This window comes from Eleutherodactylus coqui, chromosome 12 (genome assembly GCF_035609145.1).
Source record: "Eleutherodactylus coqui strain aEleCoq1 chromosome 12, aEleCoq1.hap1, whole genome shotgun sequence".
In the NCBI taxonomy this organism is placed as follows: Eukaryota; Metazoa; Chordata; class Amphibia; order Anura; family Eleutherodactylidae; genus Eleutherodactylus; species Eleutherodactylus coqui.
This window is the reverse complement of record NC_089848.1, coordinates 16,661,730-16,680,028: the sequence shown is the minus strand read 5'-3', so window position 1 is coordinate 16,680,028 and position 18,299 is coordinate 16,661,730. Positions and strand designations below refer to the sequence as shown.

The window sequence follows — 18,299 nt, the reverse complement described above, 5'->3', positions numbered from 1 at the left end:
CCGCCGCCATCTTGGCTGGAGCTCGGGTGTCTCCTCGCAGCTGCCGGGAGCGCAGATGAAGTGGCGCTGTCATCTCCCCGTCGGAGCTGTTCCTCGTTGAATGCTGCCGAAGGAGTCTTCACCTGGGGGCTCGTCTTTCGGTCCACTGCGGGCGTCTCCGGGACGGGCGATTTCCCGCCTCCTCCATCCTGCTTGTGGCGGTCCCCGCCGGCGGCCATGTATCGATCCAGGGGGCCCGAGTCTTCTTCCCTGGGTCGGCAAGAGATGGTACTCCCTTTCTTCTTCCCCATGGTCTTCTCCTGCAGCGGTATGGTGAGTGGATGCCTCTATTTTGTTAGGTTTTGCCGTGGAGGAGACGGAGCGCAGGCTCTGCACGTCCTAACCCTCCATTAGCCAGGCCACGCCCCGCCTTGATGAGATTTTAGCCCAAGACCCCAGCAAAGAAAGGCAACAGTACTAGACATTGAACCATATTCAGTGAAGAGGAGGTACCATCACACACAAAAAAAAATGGAAATGAAAAACGGATTGTCCTAAAGTTCCTCCTGCCTCCTATTTAATACAAAGCAATAAAAAAAAAATCATCTTCATTCCATTTCCGAAACTGGAAGCATTGCAGCAGTTGGCGCATTTTATCCATTGTAAAAAAAGGAATGGAGACGGAAGATACAGAAATGGATTGAAACTGAATACCTTTCGCTTCAATACCTTTCTATGGAATTGAAAACAGAAATGTTTTTTCAGTTTTGCTGTTCCCACAACGGAAAAGTAAATTGGAAAGGAAATCTCTAGTGTGAACAAGCCCCAATTTCCACCACAAAAGCGGATATAAGTGAAAAAGCAGAAAAGTAACAGGAGCAACTAGGTTTGTGAAATTAAAGGTACACAATACACTGAAGATGATGATGAAAATGGATGACATCAACCAAAATGATCATTCATCAGATTGTCCTAAGAAAAGTACTAATGCTAGAATAGCACCACCACCTAAGATCCTTTCTATGGGCTCAGTAAATGTTTAGAGGCAATCACTCCTACTAAGTTTCACATCTCTGCAGTACCATTACTTTACTCTGATCACTCACTCAACATTTTTTCTGACATCATAGAAGATGCAGAAACCTAAGAAGCAGATGCTCCCCAACCAGGGATCCCTCTAAATACTTAGCGGAGCAGAGAGAGGACAAAGACTGAGTAGATGAACAATGTCCAACGGAGGTGGACACAGAATAGAGACAGCAGGTGGCGCTATTCTAGCAATAGTAATGGAATATCTGGGAATAGAAACATTTATTTTTAATAAAATGTAAATACAAATAAGGTGTTTAATTATGGCCTGCATTTAACTACAACCCATATTTTTGTGGGATAACCAGTTTAGTTTTAGCCGACTGACAACACAGCATCATTGTTCATGAAGAAGTCGGCCATGTTTTATATCCTTTTCTGTAAGTTGAAAGATCTTTCGTCCACGAACTAGGTTTTCTTTGAAAAAACTAAATACTGAAGTGAAAACTTTGTTTTCATTCTGCCTCTTAAACAAAAGCAATAAAAAGTTACCAAAAATTCCTATATACTCCAAAATAGTACCAATAAAAACCATAGCTGATCACACAAAAAACAAGCTCCAAGCTTGCTCCATCAAGGAAAAAATATAACAGTTATGGGTCGTTGAAAGCAGCGCTAACTAAAAAATTTGTATTGTCCAAAAAAAAAAGAAAAATGTTTTTATTGTGCAAAAGTAGTAAAGCCTAAAAAATGTAGACATATATAAAATGTTGGTATAATTCTAATTGTACCGACCTGCAGAAAAAAATTAGGTCATTTATACACCATGGTGAGACACATAAAAAAAAAAAAAAAAGAATAAAATAGGACCCTTCAAAGCGCTGAACCTGAGGACCAGGAGGCAAGTACAAAGGCTTCTTTTTTTCTAGCAATTAAAGGCAAAGACAAAAGTAAACACATTATACTGCCGGGACAGGCAAAGTATTATAAAGGCACATACTTTTGTACCTGGTGGGTGCTAATCACAGCGAGTCAGAGGACTCGGATCCCCAATATTACTGCGTCTTCTTTAATTTACGTAGTTTAATCATTACTTCCTCCATGCAGAGTCTTATTTTTTTTTAAACTGCAAGACTGTTACAGTGGTTAGTGATTTTTATTTCCCATTCAATCATATGAAGCTGCAGTTTGATACTCCATCATTAAATGTCGCCCTTTTAAGGCCTCCTGCACACGGCCGGATCGGATCCGGCTGTGAGAATTCTCATAGCGGGATGCGAGCCATGCCCCTGCAATGACCACTGTGGCTCACCCACTCCCAGCGTTTTCCCATTCTGGTATGTGCCGGCTGCCGCCCAGCCCGGCACATGCGTAGAGGAGTCGGCTCGATACCAGTGATGTTTCTGTGCGGGCCTCTGCTGCTTGGATTGATTACCAGACCGGTTCTCTTCTCAGGTTTCCGCTAACTTAGGGTATCCAGAACCATGATTTGTATAGCCTTTCTAATGCTGGGTGGAATCACAGTCTTCTCAGTTGAGCATCATTCATTATAACTTAATGATATGTGACACGTAGAAATGAGCGAGCATACTCGTCCGAGCTTGATGCTCGTTACTCGAGACGAGCACCACGCGGCGCTCGTCTCGATTAAACGAGCACTGACCATTGAATTCAATGGAGCCGGCAATACAGCCGGCTCCATTAAAAGCAATGGGCTGCCGGCTAGCACGGGATGAATTTTCGGGAAGGGCTTAAAAATATAGTCGGCAATACAGCCGGCTCCATTGAAAGCGATGGGCTGCCGGCGATCGCACAATGAATTTTCGGGAAGGACTTAAAGGGGTTCTGACACAAATAATGTTTTTATGCTTTAGCAGCCATTGTTCCCTGGTCTGCCTAATGGACCCAGGGAACCCATGGTTTAATGGCTGCTAAAGCATAAAAAGATAATACTTACCTGTTCTTCGGTTGTTGTCGACATCGGGGAAGGGGGGGGGGGGTCATCTCCCAGCAGGCGCTGTTCCTCCTCTTCTGTCTGCACGAGCCGCGCCGCTCCGGGATCGCGCGCATGCGCAGTGGAGAGGTGCCCTCTGACAGGAGTCAGGACGGGCTGCGTCTCCACTGCGCATGCGCAGCACTCCGGAGTTCAGCAGGACGGACGGGCCGCCCACAGCAAGCACTGCTTGTGACGTGCTTGCTGTGGGCGGTCCGTCCGTTCACCTCGGAAGTGCCTGACGGACGGACCAGAGCAGGAAGCGGTCTTTTTGACCGCTCCTGCTCTGCTTTAAAGGCACAGAAGAAGATGCCGGCTGGAGGGCACATGCCTGGCGATCGGGCCAGGCCAGGCAAGGTGACTACAATTTTTTTTTTTTTTATGTCAGAACCCCTTTAAATATATAAGCCCTTCCCTGCAATTCATCCAGAAATGTGTAAAAATAAAAAAAATATATATACTCACCTGGTCCCGGCAGACGGAGTTCAGCTGCGGCCAACTGGCAGTTCTCCTGAACTGCTCTCTGTAGTATTCAGCAGCCGGGGATTTAAAATCCCCGCCTGCTGAATGAGCTGCCTTTGATTGGTCACAGCCTGACCAATTAGAGGCAGATCTCACTCACACACCCATTCATGAATTCATGAATGGGTGAGTGACTGCTGCCTCTGATTGGCTCAGCGCAGCTCTCAGCTGAATGACAGCAGTTCAGCACCACAGTGCAGGGGACAGCAGGAGAAGACCCGCTGTGCCCCGGCAGCTGAAGGGAGGTGATTATCTATTTTTTTTTGTTTTTTAAATCACTTTTAATTCATTTCCAGGGAATGGCTTATATGTAAAGCCCTTCTCTGAAAAAGAATTCAGGTGTGCCAGCGGACCATTGTCTTCAATGGAGTCGCCGGCAGCAGCAGCGGCTCCACTGAAGAGAATGCCTGCATTTTTATTCTTTTTTACACTAAAATCTTTCTTTTTCAGGTAAGGGCTTATATTTAAGCCCTTCCCGAAAATTCATCCCGCGCTCGCTGGCAGCCCATTGCTTTCAATGGAGCCGGCTGTATTGCCGGCTCCATTGAATTCAATGGGCTAACATCGTTCTTCTCTGCCACAGCTGTGGCAGAGGAGAACGATCTTAATGCTGACATAATTTTTATTTTTTCATTTTTACACATTTTAGGATGATTTTCAGGTAAGGGCTTATATTTTTAAGCCCTTCCCGAAAATTCATCCCGCGCTCGCCGGCAGACCATTGCTTTCAATGGAGCCGGCTGTATTGCTGGCTCCATTGAATTCAATGGGCTAACATCGTTCCTCTCTGCCACAGCTGTTACAGCTGTGGCAGAGGAGAATGATCGTTATGCTGACAGTGGGGGGGGGGGGGGGGGGGGGGGTCTCACTCTTGCCACTATTGTGGCTTAATAGTGAGACCTCGGAGCCCGAAATGCAGCCTTGCATGTTGCTCCTCGCCTGCCCTATCCATTTCTGTGTTTTTTACATGACTTTGGTGATTTGCTAAGATTTTCACAAATGAAAACCTTAGCGGAGCACCAGTCATATACAAAAATGCTCGAGTTGCCCATTGCCTGCAATGGGGTTCGTTACTCGAAACGAACTCTCGAGCATCACTGAAAGTTCGACTCGAGTAACGAGCACTCGAGCATTTTGGTGCTCGCTCATCTCTAGTGACACGACAAGACATGATGTAACACATGCCTTTCGTACGGTTTCTATTAGTCAAAAAAAATGTAATTTAAATTAAACTTCAGTCTCCTATCCTATCCTGCTCAGGACCCATTGCTGAGGAAAATCCCTTAATTGCTTGGATGAATAAAGCTGACAATGGGGGCGGAGGAGGGGGAGGGGATGCTGCTCTTCACTCTGCCATCGGGGTTAATACCATAACACTTAATCATACATACCCACCCTGGGTACTCAGAGAGCAGAGTGCTGTGAAGAGAGGCTGAAGCCAATATGCTCATAGTGATTTCAAAATGCAAACTGGTTTGTAACATGCCTCCATAGTTGTTATTGAAATAAAAACTGGCAAGGACTTTGCTTATCTCTTTCATCACATATTGAAGTAATCCAACAGAATCACAGGCAAGATTGTAATATATTTCAATACAAACAATAAGCATAGAGAAAAACAGCAAAACATACAAGTTTAGTTGCTCATTCAGCCAACTGTCAGCTCTCCTAACTCTCCGATAAACCTACATGACTCAGACTGGCCAAATGAAGAGGGAATAAACCCTGACAGAGACAATCAACTCATGGAGTAACAAAGGATCAGGAATTCTGCTCTATCCTCTGTTTCCTCAGAATTGCAGGTACCATTCACACATCATGCAGAGGCAATTCAAATCGGCTACTATAATCAGAACAATAATAAAGCATTCTCTCTTCTAGTATCTTTGCATCCATAAGACAGAGTTGATCCTTACCACCGGCCGAGAGTCTTCTTTTTCCAGGATCTTCTGAGCTTGATCAGCTGGGAATCGGAGTACTGTAGTAATGACTTTTGCCATTGTCTAAGAAGAATTCAGTACAAAAGATGGTTGGACAGATACATCACACATTCATTTTATCAGAACAAAAATCCTCTACAAAAGGTGTAGAGAGAACGCGCCCTACCGGCGCACAACATCCATAGGAAGGTCGATCACTGTGGACATGTTCTGGCTGTGTGGTGGGATCAGGGTACCCCGGGACAATTGCATGCTGCCATCTTCTGACAACTATAACTTTTAGTTTCTATTGACATAGTTTTGCGAGGGCATGTTTCTTACAGGACATCCTGTAGTTTCTATTGGTAACATTTTGGAAAAAGCTTTTGATTGCTTTTTATTAATTCTTTTCTTGGGAGACAAGGTGACCTAAAAAGCTCAATTCTGGCATTGTGTATTTTTTTTCTTTATAAAAGGCGTTCATTGTGTGGGATAAATAATCATCTTTGATACATCATACTTTTACAGATATAATACCAAATATTCTTTTTTTACATTATAAATATAGTAAAAGAGTGGGACTTAATACCTTTTATATTTTCTAATAATGAAGAATTTTTAAAAAACTGAATTATACATTTTTCAGTCCCCACAGGGGACTTGAACTTGTGATCATTTGTTCGCTCCTACAGTATAATTCTGTGAGAAACAGCTGGCACCTGCATTGTGTGGAGCGGGATCAGCTTCCAATTCCCTTCCATACAACCCCCGAATGCACAGAACGTAAATGTACGTCCTGTGACGTTAAGGGGTTAAGCATAGTGATTTGTATGGACCAAATAATACTCTCATATGTAGCACCAAAGTACGGCCAAATATTGGCCAAATATTACCTTTGAGCACATAGCCCACACTGTATATTACCGCAATACTGTACCCTCATATGTGCTATCTGCGTGGTACTCTTTTTCTTGCAGGCAAACCCAAATAACTCAGACCTACAAACACTTTGTACAGCATGTTGTATGTAGCCACGTACCTTCGTTTCCTTTCCCATCATATACTCATACAACACTTTCCTCAAATACTCAAATTCCGTTGGCTCTCCAAATACAGACACATCAGTGTAGCGATGATTGACATCTGCAGAAAAACAAAGAAAGATTTTGATATAAAAGTCATGACATAAACAAATGTGTAAGAATGGAATATCCTACAACTCTGGGCTCCACAACAGGTAGCAAACAACAGCAAACATCTCATTTCCAGTGATTTTATAATTCACAGCATCATCATAAAGGGATTACAGTCGGAGAGCTAAACATGCAGTTGGCACCTGAGTTACCACAATGTCACAGGCAAGAAGAAATCAATAACTGTGTTCCTCTACTTGTTAGAGGTAGTCTTATATGCCGGGTATACAGTTGTCCAAAAAAAAAAAAATGAATGCTCACCTCCCGCGGCGCTGCTGCAGGCCGTCTCTCCCCTGTGCACACCGGCAGAGCATTGCTTTCTGCAAGCGGGCCTTGAATGCCCCGCCTCCAGAAAGCTAATGCTCTGATTGGCCAACTTAGTCTGCTCATTCATGACGTCATTGAATGGCTGTGATTGGCTAAAGTAAGACTAAGTTAGCCAATTTAAACACTCAAGCCCCGCTTGCAGAAAGCAATGCCCTGCCAGCGTGCACAGGGGAGCGAGAGCCTACAGCAGCGCCGCCGGAGGCAAGTATTCTTTTTGTTTTTCACACTGTATTCTCGGCATATAAGACGAAAAGTCAGGGCTCGTCTTATACGCCCCGTCGTCTTATATGCCGGAAAATACGGTAATGAGATAACATTCAAGTGGTCCGCACGATACCAGTAATACAAATTTTATACAATTTGCTATTTTTGTACACTTTTTTTTTTTGTTTCCTAAGATTTGATTTTGCGTTGCCACATTCCAAGAGCTGCAACATTTTTTTTTTTTTAATCAACAGAGCTCTATAAAGGTCTTGCTTTTGCAGGATGAGCTCTGGTCTTCATTTATCTAATCGTTGGGAACATATAACTTTTAATTGCATTTTATTCCATTTTTTTGAGAGGCGATATTAACAAAATTTGCAATTCTGGCGTGGTTTGTTTTATTTATTTCTTTAAAGTGTTCACCGTGCAGTATAAGGCCGGCTGCACACGGCCGTGACGGGCTCCGCCGCGAAATTCTGCCGCGAAGCCCGTCACGGCGCCCCCCCCCAGGAGACCCCATACTTACCTGCGGATCCGGTGTCCTCGCTCCCGCATGAAGCTTCCCCGCCCACCTCCGCGTCATGTGACACTCCCATATGACGCGCCGGCCGCGGGCGGGAAAGCGTTTTCACGCTATCTTCCTCTGTGCTACAGCGGAAGATAGCGTGAACGGACGGCTTCCATTGACTGCAATGGAAGCCGTCCACGCATACACCCGCGGCAAAAAGAGCATGCCGCGGGTGAGGACGGATGAATTCACGGTGCGGAATTCCGCACCGTGAGCACTGAGCTATTAGGTTCAATAGAACCTAATAGCTGTGGGCAACGCAACGGATTTCCGCCAGCGAATTACGCGGCGGAAATCCGTTCATGGGAAGGAGGCCTAAGTGATATGGTTAAATAAATTCTGGAGGCCAGTACAATTATGTCAATTCCATTTTTATAAAGTTTTATTTTTTTTGCAACTTTTTCACACTTTATTTTTTGTTTATCGCTGCATTCATAGAGCCCTAACATTTTTCTTTTTTTTTTTGTCTACAGCATTGTCTAACAGTTTTTTTTCCCCCAGAGTGTGTTGTGCTTTTTAACTCCTACGCTCCACAGGATGTAAGGGTACGTCATGGCAGCGGTGTACTCAAGATAGCCGGCCTCCTGCTGCAACAGCAGGGGTGCATCAAAGTTGCGACACCCGCTGTTAACCCCTTCCTGCGCCGCGATCTATGTAGATAGTGGTGTGTAAAGACTTCACAGAGGGAGCACGCTCCCCTCTGACATCATCGGGCTCTCTGCGATGTAATCGCAGAGAGCCCGACTGGTTGTCATGGTAACAGGACGCCACCTACAGGCTCCTGTATTACCACTGCCTATGTTAGCTATAAGAAGCGATAAGGCATTGCAGGAGAGAAGTCCTGCAATGCCTTATCATAGCGGACATCGGTGCTATGATGCGAGTCCCCCAGAGGGACACAAATGGTGTATAAAAAAAAATTATGTACAAGAAAAGTGTAAAAACAACCCCTTTTTTATGCTTTTTCTCATTTGCATAAAATCCCACATATTTAGTATTGTCGTGTCCGTAACGATACGTACAATTAGATGAACCCACTTTTTATCCTGCATGGCAAAAGGCGTAAAAAAACTCACTAAAAACTGAGACAAAACGCTACTTTTTAGCATTTTACCTCCCAAAAACTGCAATCAGTGATCAAAAAAGCCATATGTACTACAGCTTGTCTCGCAAAATGCAGCAATTTAGATTTAAAAAAATAAAATAAGACCCACAGGAAAAAAAAATGTTTGTGTCATTTATGGTGCATGATTAATACTGCAAACAAAAAAATACGAAACATAAATCTATAGCAGAATTGATGTGTTTTCTCTCCCCGTTACCATAAAAAATTTAATAAAAAACTTTTACAATATAGTCTATGTACCCAAAAATGGCACCAATAAAAACTACAGTTCGCCACGCAAAAAACAAGCTCTTATACGGCTGCATCAACGGAAAAATAAAAAAAACTTTTTTTGTCTTTTGAAAAATGCAGATGGAGAAAAAAAAAAAAAGAAAACCGGCCAAAAATCGTTGCATCCTTAAGCCCAAAATAAGCAATGTGCTAAAGCGGTTAATGGTACCATTTGTTGAGCCATGTGATGTTTTGATCACTTTCAATTCCGTTTTTTGTAAGGCAAAATAACAAAAATAGCTAAATTTGCCTGTTTTTAATTTTTTTTTCATGGCATGCACTTTGCGGATTCAATAACGTACTAACGTTTTTTCTCTGGGACATTATGAACACAGCAATACCACGTGATTTATTTTTATACGTAGTAAAAGGAGGAAAGTAGGGTTTAAGCCTTTTTTTTTATTTAAGTTTTTATTTTTGTCCCTTTAGGGCACTTAAATATCACCATATGTGATCATTCTTCTAATACATTACTATACTTCAGTATAGCAGTGCATTAGAAAATTTATGAAGCTGGAGGACAGTTGCTGAAGACCGCTGCTACAGCTTCAGCGACAGGAAGCATCGGAGGGCGGGACACTGCACACGGCTCTGCGAGAGCCAGCGCGCGGGAGAGAGACAGCTCTGAGGTGCCCGACAGGGGGAGAGCAGAAGGAGGTGAGTTCCCGATACGGTGGCCATTAACACTGTGCTCCACGCCCAGACATTGCCGACAGGCCTAGCAGTGCAGGCCTGGGGGACAAGGCTCTGAGAAAGTGTAACCTCAATAAGGAGCAAGCAAACACAAACTCAAGGCACTGCGAGTGAAGGCCATCACATAGGTCCCTGCAGCCTTACAAAACAAACAGCTAGGGCAATGCTTTGCCCACTCCAATCTTTACTCTCCACTTTTTAGTTCAAATCGCCCTGCTGCTCCCCCCCTCCCCCCCTTCCTGGTCTACGATCAGAGACCTAGGGGTTAACTGTTGCTACCAAGACACAGACGACTTGCACACAGAGATATTATTACTAACCCCGCTGACACAAGAATTCCTGCACTCCTACTAAATCACGCTACTGAGAAGCAGGGGCGCAGTCGGCCCAAAATGGGAGATTAACCAACATGTAAAAGGGAGTCCCTGAGACCTATGCAATCTCTAACAAGCGGACCAGATGGACCAACACATAGGCGCATAATTTCGAGATAAGAGTTTTCAGCGGAGTGCTTCAGCTCACAACTACAAAATGGTGAAAAACTACAAAAAGATAAGAACAAGAAAAACGGAAACACCTAGGGCCAGCAAAAACCAAGTGGAGATGGACAAATACCTAAAAAAAATAGCACAGCTCCCCAGCGGCACAAAGACAGAAAACCTCTTAAGAAATTCTAGCCGAAGAAAATATGGAGGACTCAGACATAGAAAGAAAGCACCTCAATTGCCTCAGTACACGAGGACACAGACAGAGATGCGATATCACACGCTTTCCTTAAAAAAATCCTGACTCAAGTTATCTCCCTGGTCATGAAAGAACTGGCAGATATCAAGTCTGAGGTCAAACAAATTGGCCAGAGTCGGGGACTTGGAGACTGCACATCAAGAACTTTTACAACATAATTTAGCCCTCCAGTCCAATCTGACGACGCAGCAACACCAGTTAAACCAAGCGATGCTCCTAATAGAAAACCAAGAGAACAGAAGTCGAAGGAGGAACATCCGCTTCAGAGGCCTCCCAGAGTCCACGGCACCTGAGGCATTAAACTTAGCCGGTACACATATTCCAAACCCTGCTTGGGAAGGACAGAGCCGATAAAATAGTGATAGAACGTATCTACAGAGCCTTGCGGCCGAAACCTTCGCCACCAGAACCACCTAAGGATGCCATCTGTGGCCTGCTGAGTTTCTTGGACACTTCAGCTATTTTACAGAAGGCCAGAGACACACATAAGATAATCTAAGAGGACAGTAAAATCCTTTTATTTCAGGACATTCCCCCCATTACACTGGCCAAAAGGCGCATCCTCTCAGAAATACTACCTGCACCTAATGCCACACTAGAAAGGCAGCAGGATCTTAGGGAGATAAACAAGTGGCTCCAGAGTTGGTGTAAGAAGGAGGGATTTGGGTTCCTGGAGAACTGGGCTGACTTTGCTGTCGGCTACAGGCTCTACCGTAGGGACGGGCTGCATCTTAATTGGGGGGGGGGGGGTGCAGCTGTGCTGGGTGAGAAGATGGCTAGAAGGCTGGAGGAATCTTTAAACTAGGGACTGGGGGGAGGGCAAAAAGAGAAATAGTGGGGTAGGCAGTGTAGCTAGCGACCTGGGTCTAAGCAATGGGAACGGGGGGGGGGGGGCGGGGGGGGGGGGGGAGTCGAGCAGGGGATGGGGTTAGTACAGTTAGAGCTGACAGATCAGCCAATAATACCATTAGTGACAAAACAAATTTAAAGAACAAAAAAAACTGTATAAATTGTATGAACACGAATGCAAGAAGTCTGATCGGTAAAATGGGTGAGCTTGAAGTGAGAAATGGCCGATGAAAACTATGATATAGTCAGAAAAACGGAAACAGTGCGATTAGGCGGCGAATTTACAGGGTTACAATCTCTTCAGAAGAGACCGTGGGAACCAGAAAGGGGGAGGGGTACGTAGAGTAGAAATACAGGGAGAAAAAAATAAAATCCTGATAGAGGTTTTCTATAGATCACCAAAAGCAACAAAAGAAACTGAAAGCTTACTATTAAGGCAGATAGAAGAGGTGTCAAACCGCAATGAAGTAATTATCATGGGGGACTTTAATTATCCAAATATAATATGGGAAAATGAAACCTGCAAATCTCACAAGAGTGATAAGTTCTTGAGATCAATTAAAGATAACTACTAGAGATAAGCGAGCGTACTCGTCAGAGCTTGATGCTCCTTCGAGTATTAGGGTGTTCGAGATGCTCGTTACTCGAGACGAGCACCACGCAGTGCTCAACTGCATTACATTTCCTTCCCTGAGAAATTTGCGCGCTTTTCTGGCCAATAGAAACACAGGGAAGGCATTACAACTTCCTCCTATGACATTCCAGCCCTATCCCACCCCCCTGCAGTGAGTGGCTGGGGAGATCAGATGACACCTGAGTATTTAAATCTGCCCCGCCCGGGGCTCGCCACAGACAAAAGCTAAGAGAGATCAGGGAAAGTGCTGTCTTGCTGTAGCTGCTATAGGGAGAGTGTTAGGTGTTATTTTAGTCTTCAAGAACCCCAACGGTCCTTCTTAGGGCCACATCTGACCGTGTGCAGTACTGTTGAGGTGGCTTTTAGCAGTGTTGCACAATTTTTTTTTCTTTTCGTATATCGGGCGTGCAGACCATAGCGTCCTCAGTCTGCAGTTATTTTACAGAGCATAGGGGCAGTACTGGTGAGGCAGGGACAGTGGTACAGGGAAAGAGATATACTGGATATATAGGCAGTGGGCTTTTTCAAAAAAATTGGAAAAAAATACTATATTTGGGCTGCCTGTGACAGTCTTCAGTTTACTGCGAGTGTGCTGGGGGTAGTAGTCGCTGATTAATACCCAGCCCTGTGCATAATTTTTTCTGGCTGCACTGTGCTTTCAATAACCACAGTCATCCTCCAACAGGGAAATCCATATACAGGCTATATCACAGGCAGTGGGCTTTTTCCCAAAAAGTGGAAAAAAAATACTATATTTGGCCTGCCTGTGACCGTCTTCAGTTTACTGCGTGTGTGCTGGGGGTAGTAGTCGCTCATTAATACCCAGCCTTGCGCATAATTTTTTTCTGGCTCTGCTCTGTCCTTTACATGATCGCCGTCATCGCGCCAGAGGGAAAGAGTATACATATATACGCTGCATACGGTGTTTGTCTGGTTTTTCATCTCACCATTAAAAAAATAGAAGCAAAATACTTAAGGCCTACCACTGGCCTTTGGCCACTTGCCTGGTTCTGCCCTGTGAATTCCAGTAGCTCAGTCATACGCACCTAGGTCTCACTACAGACTTGCGCATAATTGTTTCCTGGCTCTGCTGTGCGTTCCGTAAGCGAAGTCAGCCTCCAACCACAGGCCAATAAGCGGCACATTTAATTACAGCGTTCTGTTTCTGCTCTACTCGTAATACACCATGCTGAGGGGTAGGCCTAGAGGACGTGGGCGAGGACGCAGAGGCCCAAGTCAGGGTGTGGGCACAGGACGAGCTCCTGGTCTAGGTGTATAATAGGCTGAAATATAAAATGAGACAGCTCCGATTGGGTGAAAACGTGTGTATCTGGGTAAAAAATTGGCTCAAAAATAGAAAGCAGAGGGTTGTAATAAATGGTTCGTACTCTGATTGCTAGCGGGGTGCCACAGGGTTCAGTATTAGGTCCCACTCTGTTCAATATATTTATCAGTGACCTGATACAGGGACTGCACAGTAAAATATCAATATTTGCAGATGACACAAAGTTATACAATACAATCAATGCAACAGAGGACAAGGTACGGCTACAAACAGACCTAGATAAGCTGGGGGCTTGGGCAGAAAAATGGCAAATGAAGTTCCATGTTGAAAAATGTAAGGTTATGCACATGGGCAGGAGAAACAGATGTCACCAATATACACTAAATGGGGTACTGCTAGGGAAAAGGGATATGGAAAAAGACCTGGGGGTACGAGTGGATTGTAGACTAAACTGGAGTAACCAATGCCACTTAGCTGCTGCAAAAGCTAATTAAGTGTTGGGGTGCATTAAAAGAGGTATAGGGGCGAGGGACGAGAACATTATCCTTCCACTATATAAGGCACTTGTCAGGCCTCACATGGAATACTGCGCACAGTTCTGGTCACCGGTGCTCAGGAAAGATGTTACAGTGCTGGAGGGGGTTCGAAGAAGAGCAACTAAACTAGTACATGGAATGACGGGACTGGAATACCCAGAGAGGCTATCCAAACTGGGACTATTTACTCTAGAAAAAAAGACGTCTAAGGGGTGATCAAATAACTATGTATAAATACATGAGGGGTTAATACAAGGATCTTTCCCATGATCTGTTTATACCCAGGACTGCGACGGCAACGAGAGGGCATCAGCTACATCTAGAGGAAAGCAGGTTTCATCACCAACACAGAAAGGGGTTTTTTACTTTAAGAGCAGTTAGACTGTGGAACTCTCTGCCTGAGGATAGCAGGGTTGATCCAGGGATTAGTCTGATTACCATTAGGGAGTTAGGAAGGAATTTTCCCCCCAAAAGGGTTAATTGGCTTCTGCTCTTGGGGTTTTTTGCCTTCCTCTGGATCAACAACACAGGGGGATAAAACAGACTGGACTAGATGGACATTGTCTTCATTCGGCCTTAGAAACTATGTTACTATGTATGTTACTGACGGAGGCACTGCACTCAAAAAAGCTACCGGTGAGATGGCTCTTCCCGTTTGGCCTCTGTACCTTCAAAGATAGCCAACAGATAATCATCAGATCACTGGACGATCTGGACAAGGAGTGGGAGAAGCTCGAGATAACTCCAATTGACATCCCATCGTGGCTGCCATGCCAGAACAAATATCAACTGCCTCAATTAAAGAAACCCAAGAGCTGGTCACTCAACAGAGCTCCTAGAACTCCAAGACACAAAAAGAGACTGCAGGTTGAGACCTAAAGTTCAGTCTCCATCTTCAACACACCACCAGGTGATTCGGGGGATTCCCTCTCCCTTTCTCTTTTTTTATTCTACCCCCCCCCCCTCCTCCTCCTTCCAGATTTAAACTACAACCGCTGGCTATACGAGGAGGGCCTGGGTGAGATCAGGAGACGGATGACTCCACCTATCGCTCTGCTGATATCACGTCCTGACCAGGTAATGGGCGCTGGAGGTGGGGGTTCAGGACTGGAAGAGTGTCAATAAAGGGACTGGGAGAGCTTTGACAAGAAGTCCCTCTAACTTAAAGTCGTCATCCCCCTCCACCCCTCCTTTTCGTATCGAACCCGTTGCGCGTGTTCAGGTCCATTACCGACAATTAATATGCCATCGTCCTATATTTTAAGTCTTTCCATTCCTTAACGTTGTTTTTCATTTGGTCTGTTTCTTTTACACTTAATTGCATAGCTTAACTATGCTAATGGTTTAGATAGTAAATATTGCAAGTTTAGTTCATGTGGGTCTCAGGGGTCGCCCCTACCATAAGAGGTGCGCGCCCAACCACCCCCCAAGTTCGCAGGGATTGGGAGACGCCATGGGGATTTTTCCCCAACCCTGGACCGGATTGAGGAACAGGGGCAGGGCCCTCTTGGAGATGGCCCTCCCCATGCTTTGTGTCTAATAAGTTTCCTTATCTTTCTATGCTACGTGGTGTTTGTTGTTAGTATAAGTTGGAACAACAAGAATGTTTATAGTACGATGAGGGGGAAAAGGGCAGATCAGTATCTTGTCGAAACTTCCCTGAGGCTGATCCATGGCAGAGGTTAAGATTACTTTATTTAATATCAGAGGCTGGAATAACCCACAGAATAGGTCCCAGACCTTCTCTCTCTTGAAAACTATATAACGCAGAGGAGGTGTTTCTTCAAGAAACTCACTTTCGCCACAATCGCATTCCCAATCTCCCAACCCTTAACTATAAACAATGGTACCACAGCACACACTCCTCGGCATCGAGAGGGGTTTCAATTGCAATTAGCAAGAATATCCCCTTTGTTCCTGTGCGTTCGGAGTTGGACCCGACTGGCAGATATTTCTTTTTGAAAGGAACAGTGGCACACAGTAAGATCTCCTTCACCAACCTGTACCCCCCAAATAAAACTAAATTCTGTGGTTAACACGGGTCCTGGCCAAGTTTGGAGAATTAGCGGAGGGCCTGCGCATGGTCGGAGGTGACTTCAATATAGCCTTAGACCACTCAATGGACACCACCTCGGGTTCCGCTCCGACTTTTCGAAAACAGACTCTCAGGCTGTGGAGCCTTTTGTCAGAACTAAATCTACAGGACGTTTGGAGGATAGTGAACCCTGGGATTAGAGAATATTCATACTACTCCCCTATCCACGCAACCTTTCACAGAATTGACTATTTGTTGATATCAGGTAAATATATACACTGTCACCTCAACTGACATTGGCCCAATTACCATCTCGGACCATGCCCCTATTTTTATTACATTGACAGTGGACAGCCTGCCAAGGAGGGAGTGGAATTGGCGCCTTAATTGCACGCTAATAAACGGAAGGGACAATTGCTCACTCCTGTCAGAGAAGAATTCTTCAAAATTAACGACTTCCAAGAGGTGTCCGTCCCAATTATGTAGGAGGCACATAAAGCCTTCATCAGGGGAGAATTAAAGGGGTTGTCCCGCGATGACAAGTTAAGTTAAACACTTCTGTATGGCCATATTAATGCACTTTGTAATATACATCGTGCATTAATTATGAGCCATACAGAAGTTATTCACTTACCTGCTCCGTTGCTGGCGTCCCCGTCTCCATGGTGCCGTCTAATTTTCAGCGTCTAATCGCCCGATTAGACGCGCTTGCGCAGTCCGGTCTTCTCCCTTCTGAATGGGGCCGCTCGTGCTGGAGAGCTGCTCCTCGTAGCTCCGCCCCGTCACGTGTGCCAATTCCAGCCAATCAGGAGGCTGGAATCGGCAATGGACCGCACAGAAGACCTGCGGTCCACCGAGGGTGAAGATCCCGGCGGCCATCTTCGCAAGGTAAGTAAGAAGTCACCGGAGCGCGGGGATTCGGGTAAGTACTATCCAGTTTTTTTTTTTAAACCCCTGCATCGGGTTTGTCTCGCGCCGAACGGGGGGGGGCTATTGAAAAAAAAAAAAACACCGTTTCGGCGCGGGACAACCCCTTTAAGTGTCTGCTGATTTTATATTTAGAACATTTTTAAGTTTTTCTCTCAAAGACCTTGTTCACCTCCAAATATAAAATTTACATACACGGAAATGAAGGTTCAAAAACAATGATGAGGCTCATCAGAAAAGAGGACAAAACCTTTATCTCACAGATCAAGGCCCCCACGGGAACTGTGGTGACATCTAGTGAGGATGTGACCGGGGAGTTTGAAAAATACTACACTGCATTATAGAATTTGCGAAGGGATTCGGAAGAGACTCCCGAAGCCAAACTCGCTTTCATAAACACCTTAAGACTCCCAGGATTGTCCGAAGAGGACGCCTCCGTGACCCTATAACCGGTTACAGAGGATGAGGTGGCCGAGGTTTTGGCTTCATCCATAACGGAAAGAGCCTGACGGGCTCCCAATTCTCTATTGTAAAAAAATTGCGAAAATACTCATCCCATACCTTACCAAACTCTGCAACTCCCTCCTCTCTGGTTCAGCTCTACCCAAACAGTTCCTGGAGGCCTATATTTCATTAATCCCCAAAAAGGGTAAAGTTCCGGATCTATGCAGTAATTATCGCCCCATCTCATTACTAAACTCGGACATCAAACTATGGGCAAAGCTACTCTCCCAAAGAAAAGCCCCATTTCTCCCTAAGTTAATAAATCATGACCAAGTGGGTTTCACTCAGGGCAGGGAGGGGAAATTTAACATGACGCGAGCAATTCATGCCATACACTAGGCTAATAGTAACATACTCCCGCTGGTAATGATATCCATTGACGCTGATAAAGCTTGCGATAGGGTTAACTGGCATTTCACGGAATTGTACCCTGGCGAAATCCGGTTTTCCATCTCTTTTCATCAGAGCCATTGTCTCCCTATACTCGGACCCCACAGCTAGAATTCAGTTCAACAGTACATTATCAAAACCCTTCTCTATGAGAAACGGAACTAGACAAGGCTGCCCACTCTCCCCCACTCTTTTCATCCTAGTGATTGAGACACTACTTCAAGAAATTAGACAAAATCCAGATGTCGAGGACCTTAGGATAGGGGATACTACGCACACTACAGTGGCCTTTGCCGACAACCTCCTGGTCCTCACCACTAACCCAAAAGGATAGAACTTCTTACCGAAAATTCCTTTTTTCCGAGTCATCATGACGGCAGTAGATGGAGGTTGCCCTCTGACCTTGTAGGGACAGGAAGCAAGAGGCTTGAAAAGGCTCCTCCTCTCTTCCATTCCTCAGTGTCTTCCAAATTACTTACATGGACATATTTCGGTTTATCAGGAACACTTTTATTCACTCAAGAAAAAACATCGTTAGTAGAGATGAGCGAGCGTACTCGTCCGAGCTTGAT

At 45.0% G+C, this 18,299-nt stretch overlaps 1 protein-coding gene across 2 annotated transcripts in view; it reads right to left on the bottom strand.

Annotated features, from left to right (window-relative positions):
- GOLGA4 (golgin A4) overlaps positions 1-18,299 on the bottom strand; it is a 238,344-nt gene that overhangs the window by 12,096 nt on the left and 207,949 nt on the right. For both annotated transcript variants that reach the window (XM_066585713.1, XM_066585714.1), the window contains 2 exons: positions 6,482-6,585; positions 5,440-5,526 (listed from right to left, as the gene is read on the bottom strand). In XM_066585713.1, coding sequence (XP_066441810.1) covers positions 5,440-5,526; positions 6,482-6,585 — 191 coding nt within the window. The remainder of the gene's footprint in view (positions 1-5,439; positions 5,527-6,481; positions 6,586-18,299) is intronic.